The sequence below is a fragment of the Vicia villosa genome, linkage group LG2 (assembly GCF_029867415.1).
Source record: "Vicia villosa cultivar HV-30 ecotype Madison, WI linkage group LG2, Vvil1.0, whole genome shotgun sequence".
Lineage (NCBI taxonomy): Eukaryota > Viridiplantae > Streptophyta > Magnoliopsida > Fabales > Fabaceae > Vicia > Vicia villosa.
Window position 1 is genome coordinate 228,863,792 of NC_081181.1, and position 24,571 is coordinate 228,888,362.

At 34.0% G+C, this 24,571-nt stretch overlaps 3 protein-coding genes and 1 non-coding gene across 4 annotated transcripts; 2 read left to right on the forward strand and 2 right to left on the reverse strand.

The window, feature by feature from the left end:
* Positions 1-1,565: 1,565 nt before the first annotated feature.
* On the forward strand, positions 1,566-1,639 carry TRNAN-GUU (transfer RNA asparagine (anticodon GUU)). Its single transcript has one exon. It is a non-coding gene; the product is annotated as a tRNA-Asn (tRNA).
* Positions 1,640-9,714: 8,075 nt separating this feature from the next.
* Positions 9,715-11,143, forward strand: LOC131654156 (photosynthetic NDH subunit of subcomplex B 3, chloroplastic). The gene is made up of 6 exons (XM_058924581.1): positions 9,715-10,020; positions 10,148-10,258; positions 10,344-10,400; positions 10,493-10,555; positions 10,628-10,690; positions 10,782-11,143. The coding sequence occupies exons 1-6, from the start codon at positions 9,838-9,840 to the stop codon at positions 10,863-10,865; spliced, it is 561 nt and encodes a 186-aa protein (XP_058780564.1). The 5' UTR covers positions 9,715-9,837; the 3' UTR covers positions 10,866-11,143.
* A 295-nt stretch (positions 11,144-11,438) lies between these two features.
* LOC131654154 (proteinaceous RNase P 1, chloroplastic/mitochondrial) lies at positions 11,439-14,633 on the reverse strand. Its single transcript, XM_058924579.1, has 7 exons — positions 13,326-14,633; positions 13,162-13,251; positions 12,902-13,083; positions 12,668-12,788; positions 12,448-12,516; positions 11,928-12,186; positions 11,439-11,716 (listed from the first exon to the last, which is right to left on the reverse strand). Exons 1-6 carry the CDS (start codon positions 14,469-14,471, stop codon positions 12,085-12,087), a joined length of 1,710 nt encoding a protein of 569 aa, XP_058780562.1. The 5' UTR covers positions 14,472-14,633; the 3' UTR covers positions 11,439-11,716; positions 11,928-12,084.
* A 2,459-nt stretch (positions 14,634-17,092) lies between these two features.
* Positions 17,093-22,534, reverse strand: LOC131654155 (uncharacterized). The gene is made up of 14 exons (XM_058924580.1): positions 22,445-22,534; positions 22,277-22,340; positions 21,929-22,055; positions 21,643-21,800; positions 21,152-21,189; positions 20,714-20,793; positions 19,912-19,979; positions 19,355-19,682; positions 18,865-18,977; positions 18,719-18,784; positions 18,151-18,241; positions 17,930-17,997; positions 17,757-17,794; positions 17,093-17,620 (listed from the first exon to the last, which is right to left on the reverse strand). The coding sequence occupies exons 1-14, from the start codon at positions 22,468-22,470 to the stop codon at positions 17,431-17,433; spliced, it is 1,455 nt and encodes a 484-aa protein (XP_058780563.1). The 5' UTR covers positions 22,471-22,534; the 3' UTR covers positions 17,093-17,430.
* Positions 22,535-24,571: the final 2,037 nt, after the last annotated feature.

Sequence of the window (24,571 nt, forward strand, 5' to 3'; positions counted from 1 at the left end):
AACTTTCTTTCTTGAATTTGTTGGTCGAGAATAGATTCTCCAAACAATTTTTCTTTGGTTTGTAATCTAATGTTTATATCTTGGAATCGCTTGTCAAGGAGAAATTCGCCTCAACAAATTGAGCCAAACTTTGACCTTCAAATCCTTGGGTCACTTGCTCTTTTTTTCAAGTCTTCAACCATGGATCACTAAGATTTTTAACATGTTTTAATGTGGTCAGACTAAGAAAGAAATCATTGTATTTTTTGGAATTCAAAGAGTCATAAGCTTAAGAGAATAATTAGTCTTAACTTTTTCTCTCATAATCTCTTTTCTTTCTTAATTCTCTTACTCTATTTGTCACTCTCTTTTTCTTTCTTTTTCATTTGCAAATTTTTTCTTCATAATATAGTTCATACATCTTTTTTATTTTGATCATTTTCACAGCAATGTTTATCCTTTCTCCAACTTGTTCATAGGGATGGCAAACAGACCCAAACCCGCGGGGTCCACCCGCACCCGAACCCGAGTCAACGGGTGAAAACCCGAGTTGACTGGGTTTGAGTTCGGGTTCGGGTTTGGGTAGTGTGAAACCCGCGTCCGAAACCCGAAATCACACCCGAATATATATATATATATATATATATATATATATATATATATATATATATATATATATATATATATATATATATATATATATATATATATATATATATATATATATATATATATATATATATATATATATATATATATATATATATTTTATGGAAAGTTGTAAGAAAATTGTAGGAATAATATATTTTATGTATTTTGTTGCGGGTTTGGGTTTGGGTGAAAAAACCCGAACCCAACGGGTGTGGACGTGAGTGTTATTTTGTCACCCGAATAGCTTTTGGGTTTGGGTTCGGGTGGTAATTTTGGGTGCGGGTTTGGGTAGTATAAAACCCGCACCCGCGGGCACCCGTTGCCATCCCTACTTGTTCATGTGCTAACATACAATGAATGATTTATAATATCGGAATTTCACTAATGAAGCTCAATGTCATCACTTAATACTTATGTGCAACACTCTTCATAGCCTTTGATTTCACCTTAAATATTGAGTATCTCATACATAATTGATGTAGATCGACGCAACACTCTCAATATATCATCTTTAATCACCACTTAGACTAATTACAAAAAGGCCATGAAAAATATAACACATAAATAATGACGTTAGCTTCATTCGTGAAACTTCAATCTTATCTTATAAATCAAAGGCCATGTGAGAAAAAGGAAAAGTGTAGCTTAATTTTTTGTGACTAATTATTCAATTTTGCTTCAATATTATATTCCAATCATAATAAAATGATATTTTTATGATTTATCTTTAACTTTAATATCACATTAAAAAAACTTTTGGACTAATTGCATACCTCAGGTAACGTTACTCAAATATAATAGTAGTTTTTCTAAAAAGTACTTCTCTTATTCACAATGCAGTGATTTATAAATTACATTATTATGCTTTATTACAGAAATCATGTCTCTTTCATGAATTAAAATAATATCAATATATTGGATAAATCCTTTAACAAGCTGGAATAGCTCAGTTGGTTAGAGCGTGTGGCTGTTAACCACAAGGTCGGAGGTTCAACCCCTCCTTCTAGCGATTTTGAGTTTTATTTTTCAGTTATTAAACGTTCAATGTACATGGGCCTCGTCTTGGCCCAATAAATTTCATTACTCACGTAGCCCAAACTCAACATACAGCCAGAAAATAATTATACATAATTTATATTGTAAGCCTAAAAGCAATAAAAAATCTATGCCAAATATTTTGATTATAACTTAATTGTAAAATATTGATAAAATTAATTGTTAAATGATTATTTATTTAATTTTTATACAGGATGAATACTCTTTTAATAATACAATTTTATCAAGTCTTTTATATATTACTATTTCTTATAATTAAGTGATTGAATTTCAAAGCAATTAACTGAATTCTACTTAAGAACGAATCATTTAGAATAATTTGATTTCAAATTTTAATAAAATAATTTTTAGTAGGATTGTATTTTCTTTATGGTAAAACTTTAGATTACTGAATTAACACAATTATATGAAGTAGATTCATTCGGGAAGTGATACCCGCATTGAAGGAAATATATTTCATTATATTTCTATTTTAAAATTGCATTCGGGAAGTGATACCCGCATTGAAGCAATTTGTACCTAGCGGATTTCGAACCTGAGACCTTGGGAGGAGCATACTCTCAGGTCTCAAGCGTTTCACCGCTAAATCACACACACGCACACTCTAAGTGATATTAGTTGTTATCCTCTTCACAAAGATATGAAGATGATAATAATTTTATTTTTATTTTTCTTTCTTTGCTTCCTAATTATTTTTCCTTAATATCATACAAACCAATAAATAAAATTTTCTTTTTTACTATTCAAAAAAAAATTATAAATATATAATTTTGAACATTTTATGTATGAATATTAAAAAAAATGTTTAAGAGAAAAAGAAAATTAAAAATTAACTTAAAAAATAAAATAAAATATTTAGATTAGAATAAAAAAATATAGACTTATAAAAAAGATAATTGAAAATATATATATATATATATATATATATATATATATATATATATATATAATTTTTTAAAACAATAAAAAAAATAACAATCATTTATAAATAAAATTATTTCATTAATATGGATTAATAGAATAAAATAAATATCTTCTTCTAACTTAATATTTTAAAGGGGAAGAATCATACCCAAAAATCTAAGATACGAAAAATGCTCTAAAAAAATCCATAAGGCAATTAAGAAATTGATCAATCCTTTTAATCGGTGGCTCTCTTTTCCCTCATTTCCTCTTTCCCCCGCTCTATCAATATCTTTCTCCTCCTTCTCCTTCTCCTTCTCCTCTTACAGGTGTGACCTGAAGGTGATAAAAACACAAAAGGGAGAGGTTGAATCATGTTGACTCTTTCTTCTTTTTTAAAATTCTCTTATCAGATTCTGAACACAAAGTCTAGAATTTGATTCAGGGTAAGTTGTTTGTAGCAAATAAAACAATATTAGAGTAGAGAGTGAGAGAAAAAGAGACATAAGCAGTTTATCCTAGTTCTTCCTACAAATCAAGAGTAGTTTAGTCCCCTTCCACTTCCAAGGAATTTCACTATAATCACTTCTGATTACAATTGCTCAAGCACACAAGCAAGAGACTTCAAATGCTCAAACACACAAGTAATAGACTTCTAATGCTCAAACACAAAGCAAGAGACTTCTTACAATCTAACTCAGAGAGATAGATTATTTGAGTACTACACTTGATATACAATGAGATATGTAAACAAAATACAACACATAAAGACTCTTAAGACTTAAGAATTTCTAAGATATACAAGTGTTAATTTCTAAGTTAAACTTGTGCGTTTAATTTCATAGAGTAACAACTTTTTGTTTGTCAATGATTCGCTATTGTTTCTTCAAGACTTCAACTCCTTATATAGAGAGACATAAAAGAGTCGTTAAAGAGGACTTCATGCACAAGTGAGTCTTTAGAGTAGCTTTGATAATCAAATGTATCTTGATGATAAAAATAAGAATTCACTCACAAAAATAATTTATCCTGTTTGATCAACATCGATCTACTCTAGAGAGAGCATTTATCCTATCCACTACCGGTCAACGGTCTTTAGTTCAGAAATTTCAAATAAACTACAAGAAAATAGTTCTCCAAATTCATTGAAATATGACCTATTTTCTGCTCATTAAGTGACTAACTATACTTTTAAATACAAGAGTCACATAATCTCAAAGTGGGAGAAGTATCAGCTCCAGTGTATATTTATTTGAGTGTAGGAGGTGCAGTGGACATCTCCATCCTTAAATCTCCATCATGTCATATTTTTTATGTTTTTAATATTTTATTGGATGGATCAGATTTCACTGAAGTGTTATGTGACGGGAGTGTTATGTTAACATCACCAGACTTAAATGGTTAATGAACTGAACCATTTGTTTTTAACAATTCAACTAACCAAATTGAATTTTATAAACCAGTTTAAACCATTCTAAACTCTTTTAGTCAAAATCATATTTTTCAACATTTCAACAAAAATTATAAAATTGAATTTTCAATCTTTTCTAATTAATTTACTCTCTCTCAATATATATATATATATATATATATATATATATATATATATATATATATATATATATATATATATATATATATATATATATATATATATATATATATATATATATATATATATATATATATATAATCAACTTTTAAAGATAAAAACATCATTTTAAAATAAATCGGTTCTAAAACCGGTTGATAAAATACAACTGGTTCTAAAACCATTTCAAATACTAAAACCAATTTATAAAAGCAAATTGATTCATAACGGGTTATAAACTGAATTTAAATTGGTTTAACAATTAACTGAATTTTTATTGAAATAGTTTTTAAAATATGAATCAACCCATTATTGTGGTTTAGTGCGGTTCAGTTCATGAACCATAAACACCCCCTTAATGAAAATGTGTCAGAATTCTTAAATAATGGTCTAATATTACCAAATTCTTATAACATCGATGATCCGATGTTTTTTATTTGTTTCTCTACGTCTCTCTATAAAACAATCAGTTCTCTCAAGAATTTCAAAAAAACAGCACCATCCATTCTCAAAGAAAAACAGCAGAGGTTGTGGAATTCAAAATGAGTGAGCAGAAACCCATGAATCATAGGTCATACTGTGAATAGGAATTAGTTTAAATGTAATTATTTAGTGTAATTACCGATATAGCCCTGTAACCTTTATATATACGAGAAATAATAATGAGAAAAGTATCAAGCCAAGAATTGTTGACATGGTATCAGTAGGTTTTCGATCAAACCTGTGAGTTTTAGGTTAATCTTGGCTTTATTCAGCGACACCCCACTGGGTCGCTCTTGAAATCGTCTCGGTAGATCTCGTTTCTCGGTAACTGAAATCATCTCGGTTCTCGGTAATCTCTTCCACGATTGCGATTCTAATCTCGGGTGCTTACAAATTGTGTTTGCTTTGATCGTGTTATCGTATCGGTGTCGGCAAGTATTCTGAATTAGGGTTTTGACTCGGTGTCGGCAAGTATTCTGAATTAGGATTTTGACTCAGTGTTGGCAAGTATTCTGAATTAGGGTTTTGACTTGGTGTCGGCGAGTATCCTGAATTGGGGTGTTTATTTGGTGTCGGCAAGTATTTTATTCAGTGTTCCGTTGGTGTTTCTTGTTTCACGTTAACAAAATTGTTCTTAAGTCATCTCTGATATTATGGCTTTCGAAGAAGAGATAGATCATATTTGTGTTCGTTTTACCGGAAAGAATTATCTTGTTTGGGAATTTCAGTTTCGGATGTATGTCAAAGGGAAAGGATTATGGAGTCACTTGGACGATGTCTCTTTGGCACCGTTGGAGACAACTGACTTAGATGCATGGGAAATAGAAGATGCTCAGATTATCACTTGGATTCTCGATACTATTGATCCTCACATGATTAATAATTTGCGATCTTTTTCCACTGCCCAAGAAATGTGGAACTACTTGAAGCGTATCTATAACCTAGACAACGCGGCCAAACGTTTTCAGTTGGAGCTAGACATTGCCAATTACAAACAAGGCAATCTGTCTGTTCAAGAATATTATTCTGGTTTTTTGAATTTGTGGACAGAACACTCTGCGATTTTACATGTTGATGTTCCCAAGAGTTCTCTCGCAGATGTCCAAGAGGTCTACAATACTAGTAGGCGAGATCAATTTCTCATGAAACTTCGTGCATAATTTGAGGTTGTCAGAGGTGCTCTGCTGAATAGGAATCCTGTTCCTTCTTTAGATACATGTGTTGGTGAACTTCTCAGAGAGGAACAACGTCTTGCTACTCAAGGATCCATGTCTCCCGATGTTGTCATTTCTGAGTCTGCTGTGTTTGCATATGCTCCTCAGAGTAGAGGTAAAGGTCGTGATATTCGACATGTCCAATGTTTCTCTTGCAAACAATTTGGACATTTTGCTCAGAGTTGCAGTAAGAAGTTTTGTAATTATTGCAAGCAGCGGGGCCATATTATCTCTGATTGTCCCACCCGTCCTCCACGATCAGCACAACGTTCGGTGCAAGCATTTCCTGCTAGTACAAGCTCTGCAGTTGGTCCTTCCATCACCAATCCATCTAATGGTGGTGCTCTCCAACCTGAAATAATCCAACAGATGGTACTTTCCGCTCTTTCAACCTTGGGAATTCAGGGTAAGTCTTCGAATGTTTCCTGCCCGTAGTTTCTTGATTCTGGTGCATCCAATCACATGACAGCCTCTTCTGAATACTTGCACAATATACATTCTTACCATGGTAATCAAAAAATTCAAATTGCGGATGGTAATGCTCTCTCTATCACGAATGTTGGTGACCTCAACTCTGATTTTCAGGATGTGTTTGTAGCACCTGGACTTGCTTCCAATTTATTATCTGTTGGTCAATTGGTTGATAATAATTGTAATGTAAATTTTTCTCGTGATGGTTGCCTTGTGCAAGAACAGGTGTCGGGGAAGGTGGTTGCAAAGGGGCCTAAAGTGGGAAGACTGTTTCCGCTTCAGTTTATTTCTAGTCATTTATCTCTTGTTTGTAATAATGTCTTGAATTCTTATGAGGATTGGCATAGAAAATTGGGTCATCCTAACTCTGCTGTTTTATCTCATTTATTTAAAAATGGTTTATTGGGAAATAAAAATGTTGTTTCTAATGCCTCTCTTTCATGTTCTGTTTGCAAATTAGCTAAAAGTAAAACACTTCCTTTTCCATCTGGTGCTTATCGGGCTTCCTCTTGTTTTGAAATGATTCATAGTGATGTATGGGGTATGTCTCCTGTAGTTTCTCATGCTCGCTATAAATATTTTGTCACATTTATTGATGATTATAGTCGTTTTACTTGGATATATTTTCTTCGGTCTAAATCTGAAGTGTTTTCTATGTTTAAGAAATTTCTGACATATGTTGAAACTCAATTTCATGAAAATGTTAAAAAATTTCGCTCTGATTCTGGTGGTGAGTACATGTCTCGTGAGTTTCAAGAATTTCTTCAACAAAAAGGCATTTTGTCTCAACGATCTTGTCCCAATACCCCCCAACAAAATGGGATGGCAGAACGCAAGAATCGTCACTTGCTTGATGTGACCCGCACTTTACTTCTTCAAGCTTCTGTACCACCCCAATTTTGGGTGGAGGCTCTTTCCACAGCTGTCTTCTTGATCAATCGTCTTCCTTCTACGGTTATTGATCTCGATTCTCCTTTTGTTCGTCTTTTTAAAATTCAGCCTAATTATAATGATTTACATACTTTTGGATGTGTTTGTTTTGTTCACTTACCTCCATTTGAAAGGCATAAGCTTGGAGCGCAGTCTGTTCAATGTGCGTTTATGGGGTATAGTCACTCTCATAAGGGATTTGTGTGTTATGATGTCACTAACCATCGTTTTCGTATTTCCAGGAATGTGACATTTTTTGATAATCAGTTTATGTTTCCATGTGTTTCTCCTATCATGAATGATATTGTTACTCTTCCTAAGTTTTCTATTATGCCTCAATCTATAGAACGCTATAAACCAGGTCATGTATATGTCAGAAAACACAAACAGCAGGTTCCCACACCCCTTCCCGACGCTGAACCGCCACCTGATCTTGTAACGGTTGAACCACGACGTTCTGGTCGAATATCTCGAGCACCAGATAGATATTCACCAGACAGGTATGATTCCTCACATACTTCTCTGACTGCCACACTCTCTAGCATATCTATTCCTACTTGCTATTCACAGGCTGTTAAAGATGTACGTTGGATAAAAGCAATGAATGAGGAACTTCAAGCTCTTCAAGAGAATTTCACATGGGATATTGTCTCTTGTCCTTCTGATGTTAAACTCATTGGCTGCAAATGGGTGTATTCTGTGAAATTGAATTCTGATGGGTTCCTCAACCGTTTCAAGGCTCGCTTGGTTGCCTTAGGAAACAAGCAGGAATATGGAATTGATTATGATGAGACATTTGCACCGGTTGCCAAAATGACATATGTTCGTACGGTACTCTCTATAACTGCTTCTAACGGGTGGGCTCTTCATCAATTAGATGTGAAAAATGCTTTTCTTCATGGTGACCTGGCGGAAGATATTTATATGACTCCTCCTCAAGGTTTATTTCCGTCATCTAAGGGTGTGTGCAAGCTCAAACGCTCCTTATATGGTTTGAAACAAGCGCCTAGAGCATGTTATGAAAAATTTCGCTCCACTCTACTTGGGTTTTCCTTTACTCAGAGTCAGTACGATTCTTCTCTATTTATTCATAGAACATCTACTGGAATTGTCCTACTTCTTCTGTATGTTGATGATATGATTATTACTGGTTCTGATCATGCTTCCATTCAAAGCCTTAAACAGCAGTTACAAGCAGCGTTTCATATGAAAGATCTTGGTAATTTGCATTATTTTCTTGGTCTTGAGGTTCATTCTACATCCAAGGGCATATTCCTCCATCAACACAAGTATGCCACAGATTTAATTTCTATGGCTGGTCTGCAATCGGCTAATCCAGTGGATACTCCTCTTGAGGTTAATGTTAAATATCATCGTGATGATGGTGATCTGTTGCATGATCCCTTATTGTATCGTCAACTCGTGGGTAGCCTTAATTACTTGACTATTACTCGCCCTGACATATCATTTGCTGTTCAACAAGTAAGTCAATTCATGCACTCTCCTCGCCACCTTCACTTGGCAGCTGTTCGTCGTATAATTCGTTACTTGAAGGGAAGCTCTCATCGTGGTTTATTCTTTCCTACTGGAGTTCCTCCTAAATTGAGTGCTTATAGTGATGCCGATTGGGCAGGGTGCCCTGATACTCGACGATCTGTCACTGGTTGGTGCATGTTTCTTGGTTCTTCATTGATCTCATGGAAAAGTAAGAAACAAGCGAGAGTCTCTAAATCTTCTACTGAATCTGAGTATCGTGCCATGTCTGCTGCTTGTTCTGAAATAATTTGGCTTCGTGGTCTTTTGGCTGAACTTGGATTTCCTCAAATAGAGCCAACTTCACTTTATGCTGACAATACAAGTGCCATCCAAATTGTTGCGAATCCTGTTTTTCATGAACGCACCAAACATATTGAAGTTGATTGTCACTCAATCCGTGACGCTTATGATGACAGAATAATATCACTTCCTCATGTCAGTACTCAGTTGCAGATTGCAGATATTCTTACCAAGGTTGTTCCGCGTCCACGTCATCAGTTTCTTGTTAGCAAATTGATGCTCATTGACAAGCAGCATCAATTTGAGGGGGGATGTGAATAGGAATTAGTTTAAATGTAATTATTTAGTGTAATTACCGATATAGCCATATAACCTTTATATATACGAAAAATAATAATGAGAAAAGTATCAAGGCAAGAATTGTTGACACATACATTGGTTGTGTAATGTGTTATTAAATTCTGACAACAAACCAATACAGCCCTGTCTTTTTGATAGTGGGACAAAAATAGAATTTACAGTGTCACAACTCATATAAATACTATGATCCAAATTACATAAATACCTTATGGCAAGCATATAGTGTTACAACATATAACCTTATAACAGATAACCTTATCCTGCAAATACCAGATAGAGAATGTTCCACGTAGGATAGCCTTACTGTGTCCATTAGTTTTAAGCTGAATCTACCAAGACACTTCCACTAAGCTCAAATTCCATACAACAGCATTAGTTCACTACAACAACCTTAATTTGAAGTTGAAGAATATATATTCACACATGTCACTCCTGCAACTCAAACTAGCCCCTACGGCATTCACACCTCTCTCTCATCCCTCTCATAGATTCAGACCCAACAGAACAATCAAAATTAGAGCAGTTGGCACTGTCCCTGATCAGAAGAATTCAGAAACCACTCAATCTAACAATGAACCACCTTTTGTAGGCTTTGCATTTATCAGTGTAAGTTCATTTTTACAGCGAAAATCGCCAACACTATGTGCCTTGACCTCGGCATATGAAATGTCTCTGCCGTCTTTTTATTGTACGAGTCGTTAATAATATATCTAATCAATGTTTTGTTGGTTAGTCAGTTTTGCTACCAGATGGAACACCAGATGTGCATTATCGTTCTGCTACCGGTGGCCAGAAGCTTAGGAACATAATGCTGGATTCTAATATTGAACTCTATGGCCCTTATGTAAATAAATCTCACCAGCTTTCAACAATTTCAATGTTAATTATTAAAGATTAAATGCTAATTATTTTCTTGTTAATTTTTCCAGGGTAGACTGTTGTTGAATTGTGGAGGAGGTGGAACTTGTGCAACATGTATGGTTGAGGTTAGCTGTAACTCATAACCTTCTTCCATTTTTCTAGCAAAAACGTATATTGTAAGTGTGCATTATTGATTGTATTTTTCAATTTCTATTAGATTCTCGAAGGCAAAGAGCTTCTGAATCCTCGAACTGAGAAAGAGATCGAAAAATTAAAAAGGGTAAATGACTGAATGTTAACTCTTATGACAGGTAATATTACAGTTCTGATATTTTGTTTGTTTTCACCTTAGAAACCAAAGAATTGGAGATTAGCATGTCAAACAGTAGTTGGTGAAGCAGATTCAACAGGGGTGGTTAGTAATATTGGTCTTTTGTTCTGATAATTTTATGTTTGATTTATGTTGTATTGAGCAAGATATTGGTTTTTCATTCTATGAAATGTAGGTTGTGATTCAACAATTACCAGAATGGAAAGGACATGAATGGAAATATGAAAAAGGTGATGATGAGTCTGCAGAGTCTTCTTGAGAAAAATATTTTATCGCAAATCTTGAAGATAATATTTGACACTTGTAACTAGAAGTTGTAATCTTGAAGATAATATATCTCTTTTGCTTACAACATTTATATATCTTCAAGAAATACTGAATAATTTCATTAGTTGATTTGTGAATGATACAAAGGTTCTTTATACAGGAAAGGTTACAGTGGGGATATACAACTAACTTAACTAAACAGATTAAACAGAAGTGATTTGGTTAATGTAACAGATTTGGCTTGTTAGACACTATTATCATGTTGCTACTTGCTTCTATTTGGTCCTGTGAAAACTTACCACAATTCATGTTTTGTGCATGTTGGACTCATACTCTGTTTATTGAGAACTAGTTTGCAATACAATAATTAGTTTATCCTTTATATAATGCCAAACTTGTATATTAAATACAAACCAGAGGACCTATGTGATGCGCCAGTTTTTTGTTAGTTCAAACTGAAATTCGCCATGAAAAGAAATCCATAATTTTCAATGATTAAATGGCTTCACGCCAGGATCAAATGAAATGTTTGGCAGTCATGCATTATGCTCGACAAATTTAAATAGGCCGAAAAAATTGTGTGCATTTAATTTGTGAACACATTGTACATAGTCTAGTGCAAAAATGCTATTATCCTTATTTTTAACTTAATGAAACAATGGAAGTCTATGAAGGTAGACAGAAGCGGTAACAAATTGGACTTGGAAGGTTTGGATCCAGCAATTAATCGCTCCTGTACAAACTTAATGTTACTTGTGACCTGAGATTCTCGGGCAAAAATATGAGACATTGATGTTAGACACTCCCCCTCCTAGGCCTCGGACTCATCTTGCTTAAACTTGCCTGAACCAAAAGAAGTAGAAAAATCAACCTTCTTATTCTCAACATTGAAAGCGGATATCAGTTATTAAGCAAAATCTATATAAATTCCAAAAGGATGGGAAAAAGTTTGACTTTGGGCAGCCTGGTGCTGGTGCTGGTGCTGAAGTAAAAGATGTTGAGATAAATAAACAAACATAATCAAAAGAAGAAGAGAATGGAATGGTAGCAGCACCTTGTGAACGAACACCTTGCAATGATCGCAGCTGCACGCAACTGCATTTCTAGGTGAGAACAAATTTGGATGACAACTGAAAACAAAGAAAGATCAAAACACTCCCTCTTCCTCCTCAAATGTCATCAGACGGGGAGGTCAATGCCTGTAGATTATGTCAAGAGTTTTTACTGGATCTAGTGACACACAGCCATTTCCTTTGGATATCAGGATCATCATTGGATACGGTTGGCACATGCCAACTTCCATTGGCTGATTCCTGCAGTTATATTTCCCAAAAACTTACACACCTTTCATGAATATATTTAGCATATATAATTAAGTTTCAAATCTTAGATACAAACCCCTCAGAATTGGACAAAAATATGAACTCAATTCAATAAGCACACTGATGTGAATTATATTGCAAAGCAAAGCCAGGGAAAACGGGTAACGGCAATATCATTTGCTTGGTTGAAAGATGAAATGTGCTCTTCTTAATCCAAAGGAACAAAATAAAACAGTTGGTCTATCTTCTAACCTGAATAACTATTGAATATCGAGGAGGTAGAATTAGGGAAACTCCACGGCTTGAGGCTGATACTCGAACCTGCAAAACCGAAAAAGTATCATTTACCATTTCATTATCGGAGTCAAGTATCTGAATATCATTGATAGAAAACAACTAGCAAAGTAGGAACTCAGCCTCAAGAAAGGCTAAATATTCTTGAAAACGGATTCGAACTAGGAATTTAGAATACCTGGTGCTTTTCTTTCCATCTTGGGAAAAAACTAGAACCCAATAGTTGGAACAAGTGATCCCTCATCTCGTCGTTTGTCAAAAGTAAGCAGTTACAACTAACAGCAGCGTATAACCAGTACCTGCAATAAACAATTCAACATTTTAGTACAGCTAAGTTGTCGGAGGGATGCAAAGTACACAGATATACATATAATGAAGAATCCATATTCCTATCACGGAAGCACTTCATTACCAGTCGTCATTGGAACCATGGGGAGTAGCATAAAGAACACCACTATTTTTCCAATTTTCTATAAGTCTCTTGTTAGTTGCGTTCCGAGCAGGACCACTAGTTACTCGATTTACATGCAAAATTATAAGTGGCAACCTCTTTGAAGGGCTCATTTGACGCAATTGTCGAACAACATAATTAAGCTACAGCAAAGGGGAAGAACCATTAAGTAGCTGCTTCTGTAATGCGCTAATAAAGTCAAAGAAAAATCTCACACTCACCTGAGAAAAACTGAAATCAGCAATGTTGGCAAGTCCTACATTTGCACCATCAACAACAGCATCAAAAGGACCATTCTTCTCAAGCCATTTCTGCAAAAGTTAAACTTCTATATCATTTCCTCCTATACTAACTCTTCTAAACAAAACATTGAATAAAAATTTACCTGAAAATGATTAAAGTTGGCCTTAGGTACTTTTTCGCAAGCCAATTTAGCCAACGAGGAAGCAAATTTTTCGGTTTCTTGTGTATCAATATCAATGCTCACGAGCTTCTCATTGCACGAAAGACACACTCCATCCTCATCCACATGAGTATGAACAACCTTCCATTGCCCACTTCCAAGCCACCCTTGACCATGCCATCCCCCACCTCCCCTCACAAACCCTTCTCTTATTTTCTCATCATCCCATTCCCTCTTCCCAATCTTCTTCGCATACTCCGAGTTAAACCAATCCTCAACAACCTTCAAAGTCGACTCAGACACCTGCCTAACCACAGCACGCAACCGATGCAATATCTCATACACCTTATCTTCATTCCTCGTTTCAACGCTAACTTCCAAAAGCGCACAAAGCTCCGGCTCCTCCGCCATAACACCCGACTCAATCATATCCGCATCAACTTCATAAGCTCTCACAGCATCCCCTCTCTTACAAAATCCAAAAAGAGCCGGACCATAAGATCTCAACTTAGGCACAATCTCAACACTTTTCATTTGTTTCAACAACTCAAAAGCCATCTCAGGATCTTCCTTAGCAGCAGCAACCCTAGCAGCATTAGTAAAAGTAGCTTCATTCGGTTTAACTTTATCATTCAACATCTGCTGAAAAATCTCAAACCCTCTCTGAAGACCCAAATGAGAACCACTTGAAACACCGTCAATAACATCACTATCACCATCACCAGTTTGAACAGTACAAAGGTATAATAATTTATTGTAATGTTCGAGATTAAGGAGAACACCTGATTTACGAGCTTCATCGTAGAGAGAAAGTGCTTGAATAACATCACCGGATTTAGAGCAATTGTTGAGCTTTATCTGTAAAACCCCCTCGGGTGATTCTCTAGCAGCTTTTCGTCTGGCCTTGGTTGAAAGCTTGATAGGTCCTCCATCATCATTGTCACGTGAATCGGTTGTTTGAGGTAAAGTGTTGATGGCGGAGGTAGTAGTGAAGGGAATAATAGCACGGTGGTTTATGGTGTGTTTGAGAGAGTAAGAATGAGAATTGGAAGAAGAGAGAAATGGGCGATGGGTGAGAATGGAGAAAAGGGGGGTGAGTTTAGCCATCGCAGAGGTACAACGCAACATCGCAATTCATTAATTAAACAAATTTTGGTTAGACAAGGAGAAAGAGAAGAAAACAAACACGAGAGTTTGAAGTACTACGTACGTTGTTGTTGTTGTTGTTGCGTTCAAAACCCTATCTATATCCCGCGTTGGTTATCACTTCCACTTCAGTTTTTTTTTGTATATGTTCTACGAGAATAAATTCAGGATCGAGTTTAATTTTAACCAAAAAGATAAATATAATAAACTCTTTATTCAAACTATAAACGGTAAAAGTGCCTTTGGATCAAACAATTTAACTTAATGAGTGAATATAATGTTTTAAGAAAATTTAAAACAGTTTGTACAAAAAAAAAAGTAATTTTAATTTATAAAATATTGATCAATTTAAACTTGATGATTTTAAAATAATATGTTCAGCTTTAGAGTATGAATTTCGAATTTGATATTGTTATTATTTTAAATTTTGCTAGGTGGTCTCCATATTTTCTAAATTAACCATTAAAATTTTACAAAACTTGCAATTTTTTTTATGGCAAAAATCCAACTCATAAGAATCGAAAGAATAATTTTAATATTCTATCCAATAATCCAAGTAGAAGAATTCAAAAATAAAAGTATTTCAATTTTTAAAATTTTATACTCTTTAAAAAAATTCAATTACCTCATCCAAAAACACTTTAAATAAAAATATAATGTCTTAAGAAAAATTAAAATGATTTTGACAAAATTAATTATTCGAACAAAAAAAATATGAATAATTAATAAAATTATGAAAATTAACGAAATATTAAATCTAAGTGAAATTTAATAATTTTGAACAAACATCTAAAACTCCTCTCTTAACATGTGAATGTCAAATAAGCTATTATTATTATTTCAAATAAGTTGATCCTCATTTTTCAAATTTTAAAAATAGAGCCTCAAAGTTTTTCAAAAATTTGAAAATTGGTCCTTATTAAGTTTTAACTTTTATTTATAAATTGACTTAAAATTTTTTAAATAATTTGAATTGTTTAAAATCATTTGAATTTCTTAGAATTTTAATTTTTTTTAGAATTTATTTATAATGAATCATTTGAATTGTTTAAAATTTTAAATTTTTAAAAAAAATTCAATTACATGATCCAACCACACTTTAAAGGTTTGAATTTCCAATTTCTTAAAGATAGCATAAGTAATTATATTTTACAAAACCTGCATCAAATCAAATATGATGTTTGCTGCAATTAATAACCAAAAAAAGATATGATGATACAGTCAAAAAATTTAACAATCAATAGATTCCAACTATATAGGGTGAAGATTAAACAACTTATTTTGAGTTCATAATGTAAACACAATCCGGTGATCTGGCAAAACCAAATATAAGTTATTCGATCTCAATCCAACTGTCAAAAAATCTGTAGTGCACAAAAAGATTTGGTGACGACAAAGAACCCAGATCAAACGATAAGATATCACCAAATGGTGCAATATCAGTGAGGTTCAAATGGAAAGAACAAGAAACATTCGTCATTTCACACATTAGAATAACTAGTTAACCACATTCATGAAAGAAAAAAAATACAGGGATGGACACAACAATTAAGAAGTCGGTCGAGCTCTACAAGAAACCATGTCAAATGTCAAGCAAAGCATTTTACACACAAAATCGATCAAAATCCTATGCACTACAGTCCAATTACGGTTCAAAAATAAGAAAATTGGTTTTAAAAAATATTAGTTGGGGGACTAAAATGCCTTAGTTAAATTTTGTAAGGGATTTAATAGGAACTATTTCAATTATTTAAAATTTTATATTCTTTAAAAAAAATTCAGTTACCTCATTCAACAACACTTTAAGATGAAAATAAAATGTCTTTAAAAAAATTAAACTGTTAATTATTTGAAAAAAAAAATATGAATAATTAATAAAATTATGAAAATTAACGAAATATTAAATCTAAGTGAGATTTAATAATTTTGAACAAACATCTAAAATTCCTCTCTTAACATGTGAATGTCAAATAAGCTACTATTATTTCAAATAAGTTGATCCTCATTTTTCAAATTTTAAAAATAGAGCCTCAAAGTTTTTCAAAAATTTGAAAATTGGTCCTTATTAAGTTTTAAATTTTATTTATAAACTGACTTTAAAAATTTTAAATAATTTGAATGGTTTAAAATAATTTGAATTTCTTAGAATTTTAAATTTTTTTTATAATTTATATATAATGAATCATTTGAGTTGTTTAAAATTTTAAATTTTAAAAAAAAATTCAATTACTTGATCCAACCACACTTTAAAGGTTTGAATTTCCAATTTCTTAAAGATAGCATAACTAATTATATTTTGCAAAACCTGCATCAAATCGAATATGATATTTACTGCAGTTAATAGCCAAAAAAAGGATTTAATGATACAGTTAAAAAATCTAACAATCAATAGATTCCAACTGTAGGGTGAAGATCAAACAACTTATTTTGAGTTCATAAATATAAACACAATCTGGTGATCTGCCAAAATCAAATATAAGGTATTCGATCTCAATCCAATGGCCAAAAAATCTGTAGTGCAATAACAGATTTGGCGATGACAAAGAACCCAGATCAAACGATAAGATATCAACAAATGGTGCAATATCAGTGAGGTTCAAATGGAAAGAACAAGAAACATTCGTCATTTCACACATTAGAATAACTAGTTAACCACATTCATGAAAGAAAAAAAATACAGGCATGGACACAACAATTAAGAAGTCGGTCGAGCTCTACAAGAAACCATGTCAAAAGTCAAGCAAAACATTTTACACAGAAAATCGATTAAATCCCATGCATTACTAATATCCATTTTTTCTAGTTATGCTATCCAAGTTGGTGTCAACGAGCATTTACATTAGCTACTAGATAAGCTTAAAGATTTTGAGAAGCAACTCCCATAATTCCTTATTCCACAAAGGAGAAACGGAGGCAGAGTAATGAACAAGATATCAATCACTCACTCTGCCTGTATGTTTTCAGGAAAAGGTATCGAAGCACAGCAATGATAGTACCCCTTTTCATCAAATGAAAATCTCTTCGAAAGATGAGCTTCACGAATAAGATACTGCCCCCAGTCCTCTGATCCATACTTCTCGAATATGCCCCGTGCATCGAAAGAGTCAACATTATTTCTCTTCCACTTTGTCCTGAACACCAGCAGCTTATATCAGCTATTTAAACTGAAATAATCTAACAAAGTTTCAAAGAGCAAGGAAGATTGTTGAGCTGCAAAAATTAAGGAGTAATTGAAGTCTACAAGAAAAGAAAAACGGGCAGCAGAACCTTTTCCTATGCCTTGAATTCATCACAGTGGCGTGCATCTGCAACACGAGAAAAAACTCATTGATCACTGAAACTTTCAAACAAGCAAGTTGCACTTGAACCACATTTTTATTATGACTTTTTTTCCCCATGATATGCATATAAGAACAATAAATCAGCTAAATTTAATTTACCTTCAGTGTTTGTTTAGTGTCATTCTCCAAGACTAGTCCAGCTTCAATGTATGCGTCAATTAAGACTTCTAAGTACGCTCAGAAAAAACAACATTTTGAGCATAATGTATAATCAAAACCAGGTGCGGTCACTGATCCATAATTATTTTGATTTATAGAACAAAAACACAAATTTTGTTATACCAAAAGAAAACCACACGGAACTATTCATATATGGATACGGCAGGCACGCAAAAGACGGCCCTCGCTGCCAATTTCTTCCACCGGAGCATACAGGACACGAGCTTTGGCCATTGAACCTTTCATGCATTCCTGCAAGATTAATCATATGTTAGCCATACTAAAAATATCAAACAAATTGCATAAGGTCAAATTTGATGGTATAAGAACACAAGTTTTTATCCAACATATAAGTAGTAGGATGAAGTGATGAACAGCTCACAATGCAATGAAGAAGTTAATGTAACATTTTGTCTGCAAGTTTGAAAAGGGAAAACTTTTGAATTGTGAATATATAAGTAAAGTGGTAATAACTAATAACCACTATAAACTAACACACACACAACTCCGAGATTTCGGGTTCGGACCCGGGTCATGGTGTCTAGCCTAACAATACCGGTTTTTGGCAGTTGATCTAATACTCCGAGAACAAATATATCATAATTTAAAATGCAACAAAAAGACACTTTGCAGAAATCAACATGTATTTAGTCATTTCATTCCATAAATTTAGTGAAAGGGATATTTGAGTCCTGTTTTGATCAATTGGAGTTCGAAATAGATTCTTACCAGTCCCTTTAATCCTATTGAGACAGGACGATTATCCAGTGCTTCCATAACTTTTGAGGAAATACTCTGCACAGATATAAACATAATTATGAAGAAAGAATTTAACTTACAAACTCTGTTATTATGTTGAATTTAATAAAACTTACCTGCAAGACCTCTGTTGCTGTCTTAACTCTGTCTTTATTCCACAGCTTAAGCATTAGTACTGTAAGGTGAAACGTCTTAGGCTTAATGAATATAGATTTGTCAATCCCCAAGTCTGTAAGAGTGAAAAAAAAGAGGTCATATTTCATATTAAAAAATAGCACGTAGAAGAATGAGATTAAAACAGAAGAATAAACATTTACAACCCTTGATGGGTTTCAACATGAAAAGGGGATCTCGTAGGCTATGCAAATATGACTAGTTAATGAGTAATATAAGCATGTCTTGGGAATATACAATGCTTTCATAAATGATTAACTAGGATTCTTAGTTTAGGCCCACAAAGTGTTACATTATAATCAAAGAAAAATGTAATGAAACTCAAACTAACACTCACTAAAGAGTACAGTGCTGCTGAGTTGATTACACACTGGAGATCATTTCACAATCTTTTAGGAATTTAAAACATTGAAAAACAGATTGTTCCCATACCAGATGATGTGGAAGCCTTGGATGCTTTAGGTGCGTAACTGACTAGTGGTATGTTAGTATAATTAACTTTAACTGATTTACTGTCATCATCAACTTTAAGTTCAACTGCAACATCAGCAATTTCTTTTGACGGTTGATCCCCTTCTTTGTTATCAGTAGTATCCTCAGCCTCATTGGAGGAGTCAGTGTCAAGATTCTCATCTATGCAAGAATCGTCATTTCCCAAAATAGTGTTTTGAAAATTGATTAGTTTAGAAACTAACTCGGGATGGATGGCCAATGGAAGGGATATGAAATGAGAATAATCAAGATTTCGACTCTTAACTGTCTGTTATTAAACACAAGAAAATATGTCAACCATTGTTTGTGAATGTAAAGTAATGTCAACCATTGTTTGTGAATGTAAAGTAATGTCAACCATTGTTTGTGAATGTAAAGTAATGTCAACCCAAGTCACCACCAACAGCATAATACACTTTAAAAGAAACAAATTGGAAAAAGTTTGTTATGGCTATAAGTTTCTTGAGATCGAGAGATTGCATGGACAGACAACTGACCTCATCAATTATTGCATGAATCTTCTCTGAAGCTGAAGTCACACTATCTATTGAAATGCCTTCAATGGCTGCAAGAGAAAGTTATACCAGTTAGATGATATGAAAATTATCGTATCATATATCTTGCTCGTATTCTAGAATAACTTGGTCTTTTGTATCACATCACATTTAACCATCAAAAGCAATTTAAATTCTTTTTTTTTCTTTTCCCTCCTTTATCTAAAACTCTAAAACTTCAACATTAATCATTTAGATATTGGATTTCGTTAGACAAGATCTTGCTCCGAATTGCCAAGCTGTTACGAGGGGAGAGCTTCTACTTTATATGGAAACTATGCTTCTTACACTCGGCTAATATAAGAGTCAGCCTAATTTATGTTCTATAATGGTTGGAAGTTCCACTTTTATTGCGGCCCGCCCCTAGCCACCAAATTGCGGCATATGGATTGTTTTCATTGTAGCCTCCTACACTTTAATTGTGTAGGATGTGAAGGGGTGAATTTAGTCTCGCATTTTCTAGAGATATAGCGTGTATAGTGTTTATGAAATTTGAGCAACCCTCACCTTATAAGTCAGTTTTGTAAAGTTGAGTTAGGCTCAACTACAATTTTAATATGATATCATTGTGGTCTGCCCCTAGCCGGCGACACTTTCATTATGTTGGGTGTGAAGGTGTGTAGTCCTCATTGCCCAGAAATATGTTAAATCATTTTAATATCTCAATCTATAAAAATAGAAAATAACTATTTCAAAGCCGACACGTTGGAGATAAACGGTGGATTAGGTGAACCCAAAAACTTACTAATACACTCATCTTCTTTTGAAGAAGGAAATATTATCTTAACCTTTGTCTCCTCTTCTATCTTCTTTTGTGTGTATCCCCTGAAACATTATTAAGTATGAGTGACAAGTATATAATCTTATACCATAAGAATAAAGAACTATTTTCTACACTCTCTTTGATGGTAACAAACAATAGCAAAAAGTTTTGTATTATTGTATGTATTCATATGATGTTGACAATGTGAATCTCAAGCCTAAACTATTTACTATTTCTGATAAGCATTACTATTTTTCCTTCTCTGCCAATCTATAACGATTAATGTGCATCACTAACTACAATCCACTATTACTTTCACCCATTTCTTACCCACCCACTCTTTCAAATGAAATTTATCTAATTCCAGTTGGCTAAGCAGTATTGTTATCAATGCCAAACAAATTAAAAACTAGTTTTTACCCTTTTCCTTTAATAAAACGAAATAGAGAAGCACCAACCTGCACAACAAACACAAAACGAAAGAGCTGAAGCTTATGTCCGTTCAATGCATAATCAGAAAGAGAACCAAATGTGCATATAGGTTTTTTTAAGGGAAAAAAAAAAAGAAGAATTAGATTTCGGAGCTGAGGCATATCGATGTACAGTCAAAGCTTTCTAAAACTCAACAGGTGATATCATTTATTTCCATTATAAATTATGGAGAAAATGGAAGAAGAATTCAAATAATCAACAATAAAATCTATTATCAGAATCAGCAGCTTAGTGTTTCATGCGAGAGTTCTTAGAAGTCCTCTCGTCCAATTTCTACGGAGTCCTGCCATCTGACAACAAACCGACAGATACTAGTGCTATAGTAATATTGAATATAGATTCGACAACTAACAATTCAAGAAACTCATACATAAAGAAAAGGGACAAAATAAAAAAGAAGTGAGAATATATAATCTTGCCTGAACAGAAATGGAATGCTTTTGAGTGGAGAGAGATGAATCTCCTTCTAGCACTTTGTTTTCAACATTACCCTTCAATTGGCCAGAACTAGTACCTGATTCTGTATTTTCATCGGCAGCTACGCCTGATTCAACTGTCGCAGCCGCTATTGAGCTTTCTGCAAAGCACAATACTAAAGTCATGTCATTGTCATGTAATATAGAAGAAACCGCGCGCATCATGAATATAAAGCGAAGTTATTGGAGAAATCGGCGGGCTAATATTGCATGAGAGAAAAAGACAAACCTTCAGAAGAAGTAGCATTAGTTGCAATAGGTCTCCAGATAGATTTGATATTGTGATCAATACAAACTTTCTTTTTTCTACCACTCATTATAAAATCACTGCTTAAACCATAATAAGTTCTCTGTCCCTGATGCAACAAAAAAAATATTCAAAACAGAGAAATTATTCAAAACTCTCAAACAAACAAATTTGTAATAACTATTAAAAAAAAGAAGTGAATACCCAAATTGTCTTCAATAGTTGTATTTTCACAATTGTGAATTAGTAATTTAATTTCACAACGAGAAACAGTGATTACCAAAAAGGGACTGAATATGAAATGAATTGAAGCAATAAAAAGGTGGGAACCTGAAAGTGTGAAGTAGGGTTTGATGAAACGTATGTGTTGGTAACTCTGAGAACTCGATCGACTCTGGAAAACAAAAAATGAAGCGAGTATGAGTTTGAAATTGTGAGAGAATGATATTGAAATTAGAGGAAATAATAAGATTGAGAATCGGAATATGAGGGACGTACCTGAACAGAAACCTGCAACCTATCATACCCTTACTCCAGTGAAAATGCAATGCCAGTTTTTGTAACCTTTAATTTAATTTTCTTTTAAGGGTAAAATGCACTTTTGTTTTAAAAATTAATTTTTTATATTTGAATTTTTAGAGCACGTGAGAGTTACTTGGTTTCCTTTAATTTTACATTAATAGTTTACCGTGCATCGCACGGGAACATGTTAGACTATATATGTGTGGCGTCTGACGTGACTATATTTTGCACACATGGCAGGTTGCGTGGTATATGTTATCACCACAGTCTATAAAATTCTAAAAATTATTAAAATAATTTGCCTTGAACTCAAAATAATTTGACCTATTATAATAATGGGTGTACCACTAGGCTATGCTAATTATAGTTGATTCCTTTTCCTTCTGAAGCTACTTATTAACTACATACAGCCATTTTATTTTTATTATTATTAGGGTTAAATACTGTTCACCCCCTGCCAAATTAGCGAGATTCGGTTTTCCCCCTTATTAAAAAAAATTTTAGCCTTTGCCCCTTAACAAATAAAGATTCTCCAGAGGGAAACCTTATTGAGGGAGATTCCATCAGACATGCCTACGTGTAATGGATCTTCTTGCTTATGTGGCTGGTTGTGACACGGTGGCAAGGTCTCCTAATATTTCTTCATCCTTATATACATAATCCCCCTTGCAATTTTAGGGTTTAACATTGTTAGAAACTTGAAATGGGGAAGAAGAAGCGTGCGTGTAAGAATAATGTTCCGCCACCGTCAAAGACCAACAAACCGCCGTCACAGTCCAAGCAAAGGAAGAAAAAGGAGCAGGAGGCGGTAAAGTCCAAGACGGAGAAGCAAGTCAGGCATGCAAACAAGAACGAAGAAGGAGGAACCTCCGTTCGTGATGAGGAGGTATGTGTAGCTAGTCTTTCGTTTTTTCAGTTAAGATTAGGGTAAATGCTGGGTTTTTGTAATGTATGATTATTCTGATTTCAGTTTAACGATAAGTTCAGTGTTGTACTCCAATATGGTGGGGAGTTTGTGTTTCTGAACGACGGTCGTACGATTTATAGAGGTGGTATGTCGTCGTTAGTTTCGGAACTCCGTTTAGAAGAGTTTACCTTGGATAGTATACATAGGTTGGTGATGGGTTGGGGTTACCGTGAAGGGACATATAGAATCTGGACTCTAATTCGTGAAATATGTGAAGATTATTTTCAGATTAGAAAGGATGACGATTGTTATGACTTTGCTGCATATAACTGTGCGAATCGAATAGACGGGGAACTTTTTATAGAGCATGATGTTGTAGATATGGGAGCAACAGTAAGACTTCCTAGGTGTGTTAATGAGGTTGGTGAGATGGAAGGAAGTGGTGAAGATGAGGTTGAGGGGCTAGGTGATAGTGAAGATGAGAGGGCCACTGCGCTTGTTGATGGTTTTGAGGGGGTAGATATAAGTTTACCACAGAAAGAGATCCCAAAAGTTGCTGAATATGTTAGTGTTAGTAAAGAGAAACCTTGTGAGGAAGATGAATATATTAGTGATGAGTTGGAAAGTTCTGATCCTGATTTGTCTGATAGTGAGAAAGTGATGAGTGGTAAATTGTTGTGAATTTGAGTGTGAATAATTAGCACTCATCAGCTTAATTCATTTGCTTTTCGTCAATAAACCTTAACTTTAGTGTATATTTGGTATAGTTTACGTTATAGTGTATATATTGCGTTATCGTGTAAATATCATTGAGTTTAATTGTTTTCATCTTATTTTTGTAGGTATTCAAGCATTGATATTTATTCATAGTTAGATAGAGCATTGAATAAGCTTTCCAACGCTTCAAACCGGGCAAAAATCGGAGTTACGGTTCTCAAGTTATGGCCGAAACAGTGCAGAATTTTTGCTGTTCTGGTGTACTTCGCCGGGCGGAGCAATTGGCTCGCCGGGCGAAGCAGAAATACTAAAAAATGTGATTTGCTACTGCCTGGAGTCGCCGGGCGAACCGTTTGCATCGCCGGGCGAAGCGGTACTGACTGAAACACGTTTTAAGGGCCAAAAACACATTTTTTAGGTTATGGTTGGATATTTTAGAGCTCCAATCCATCCAATAGCATTTTTTGAGTGGAAAAATG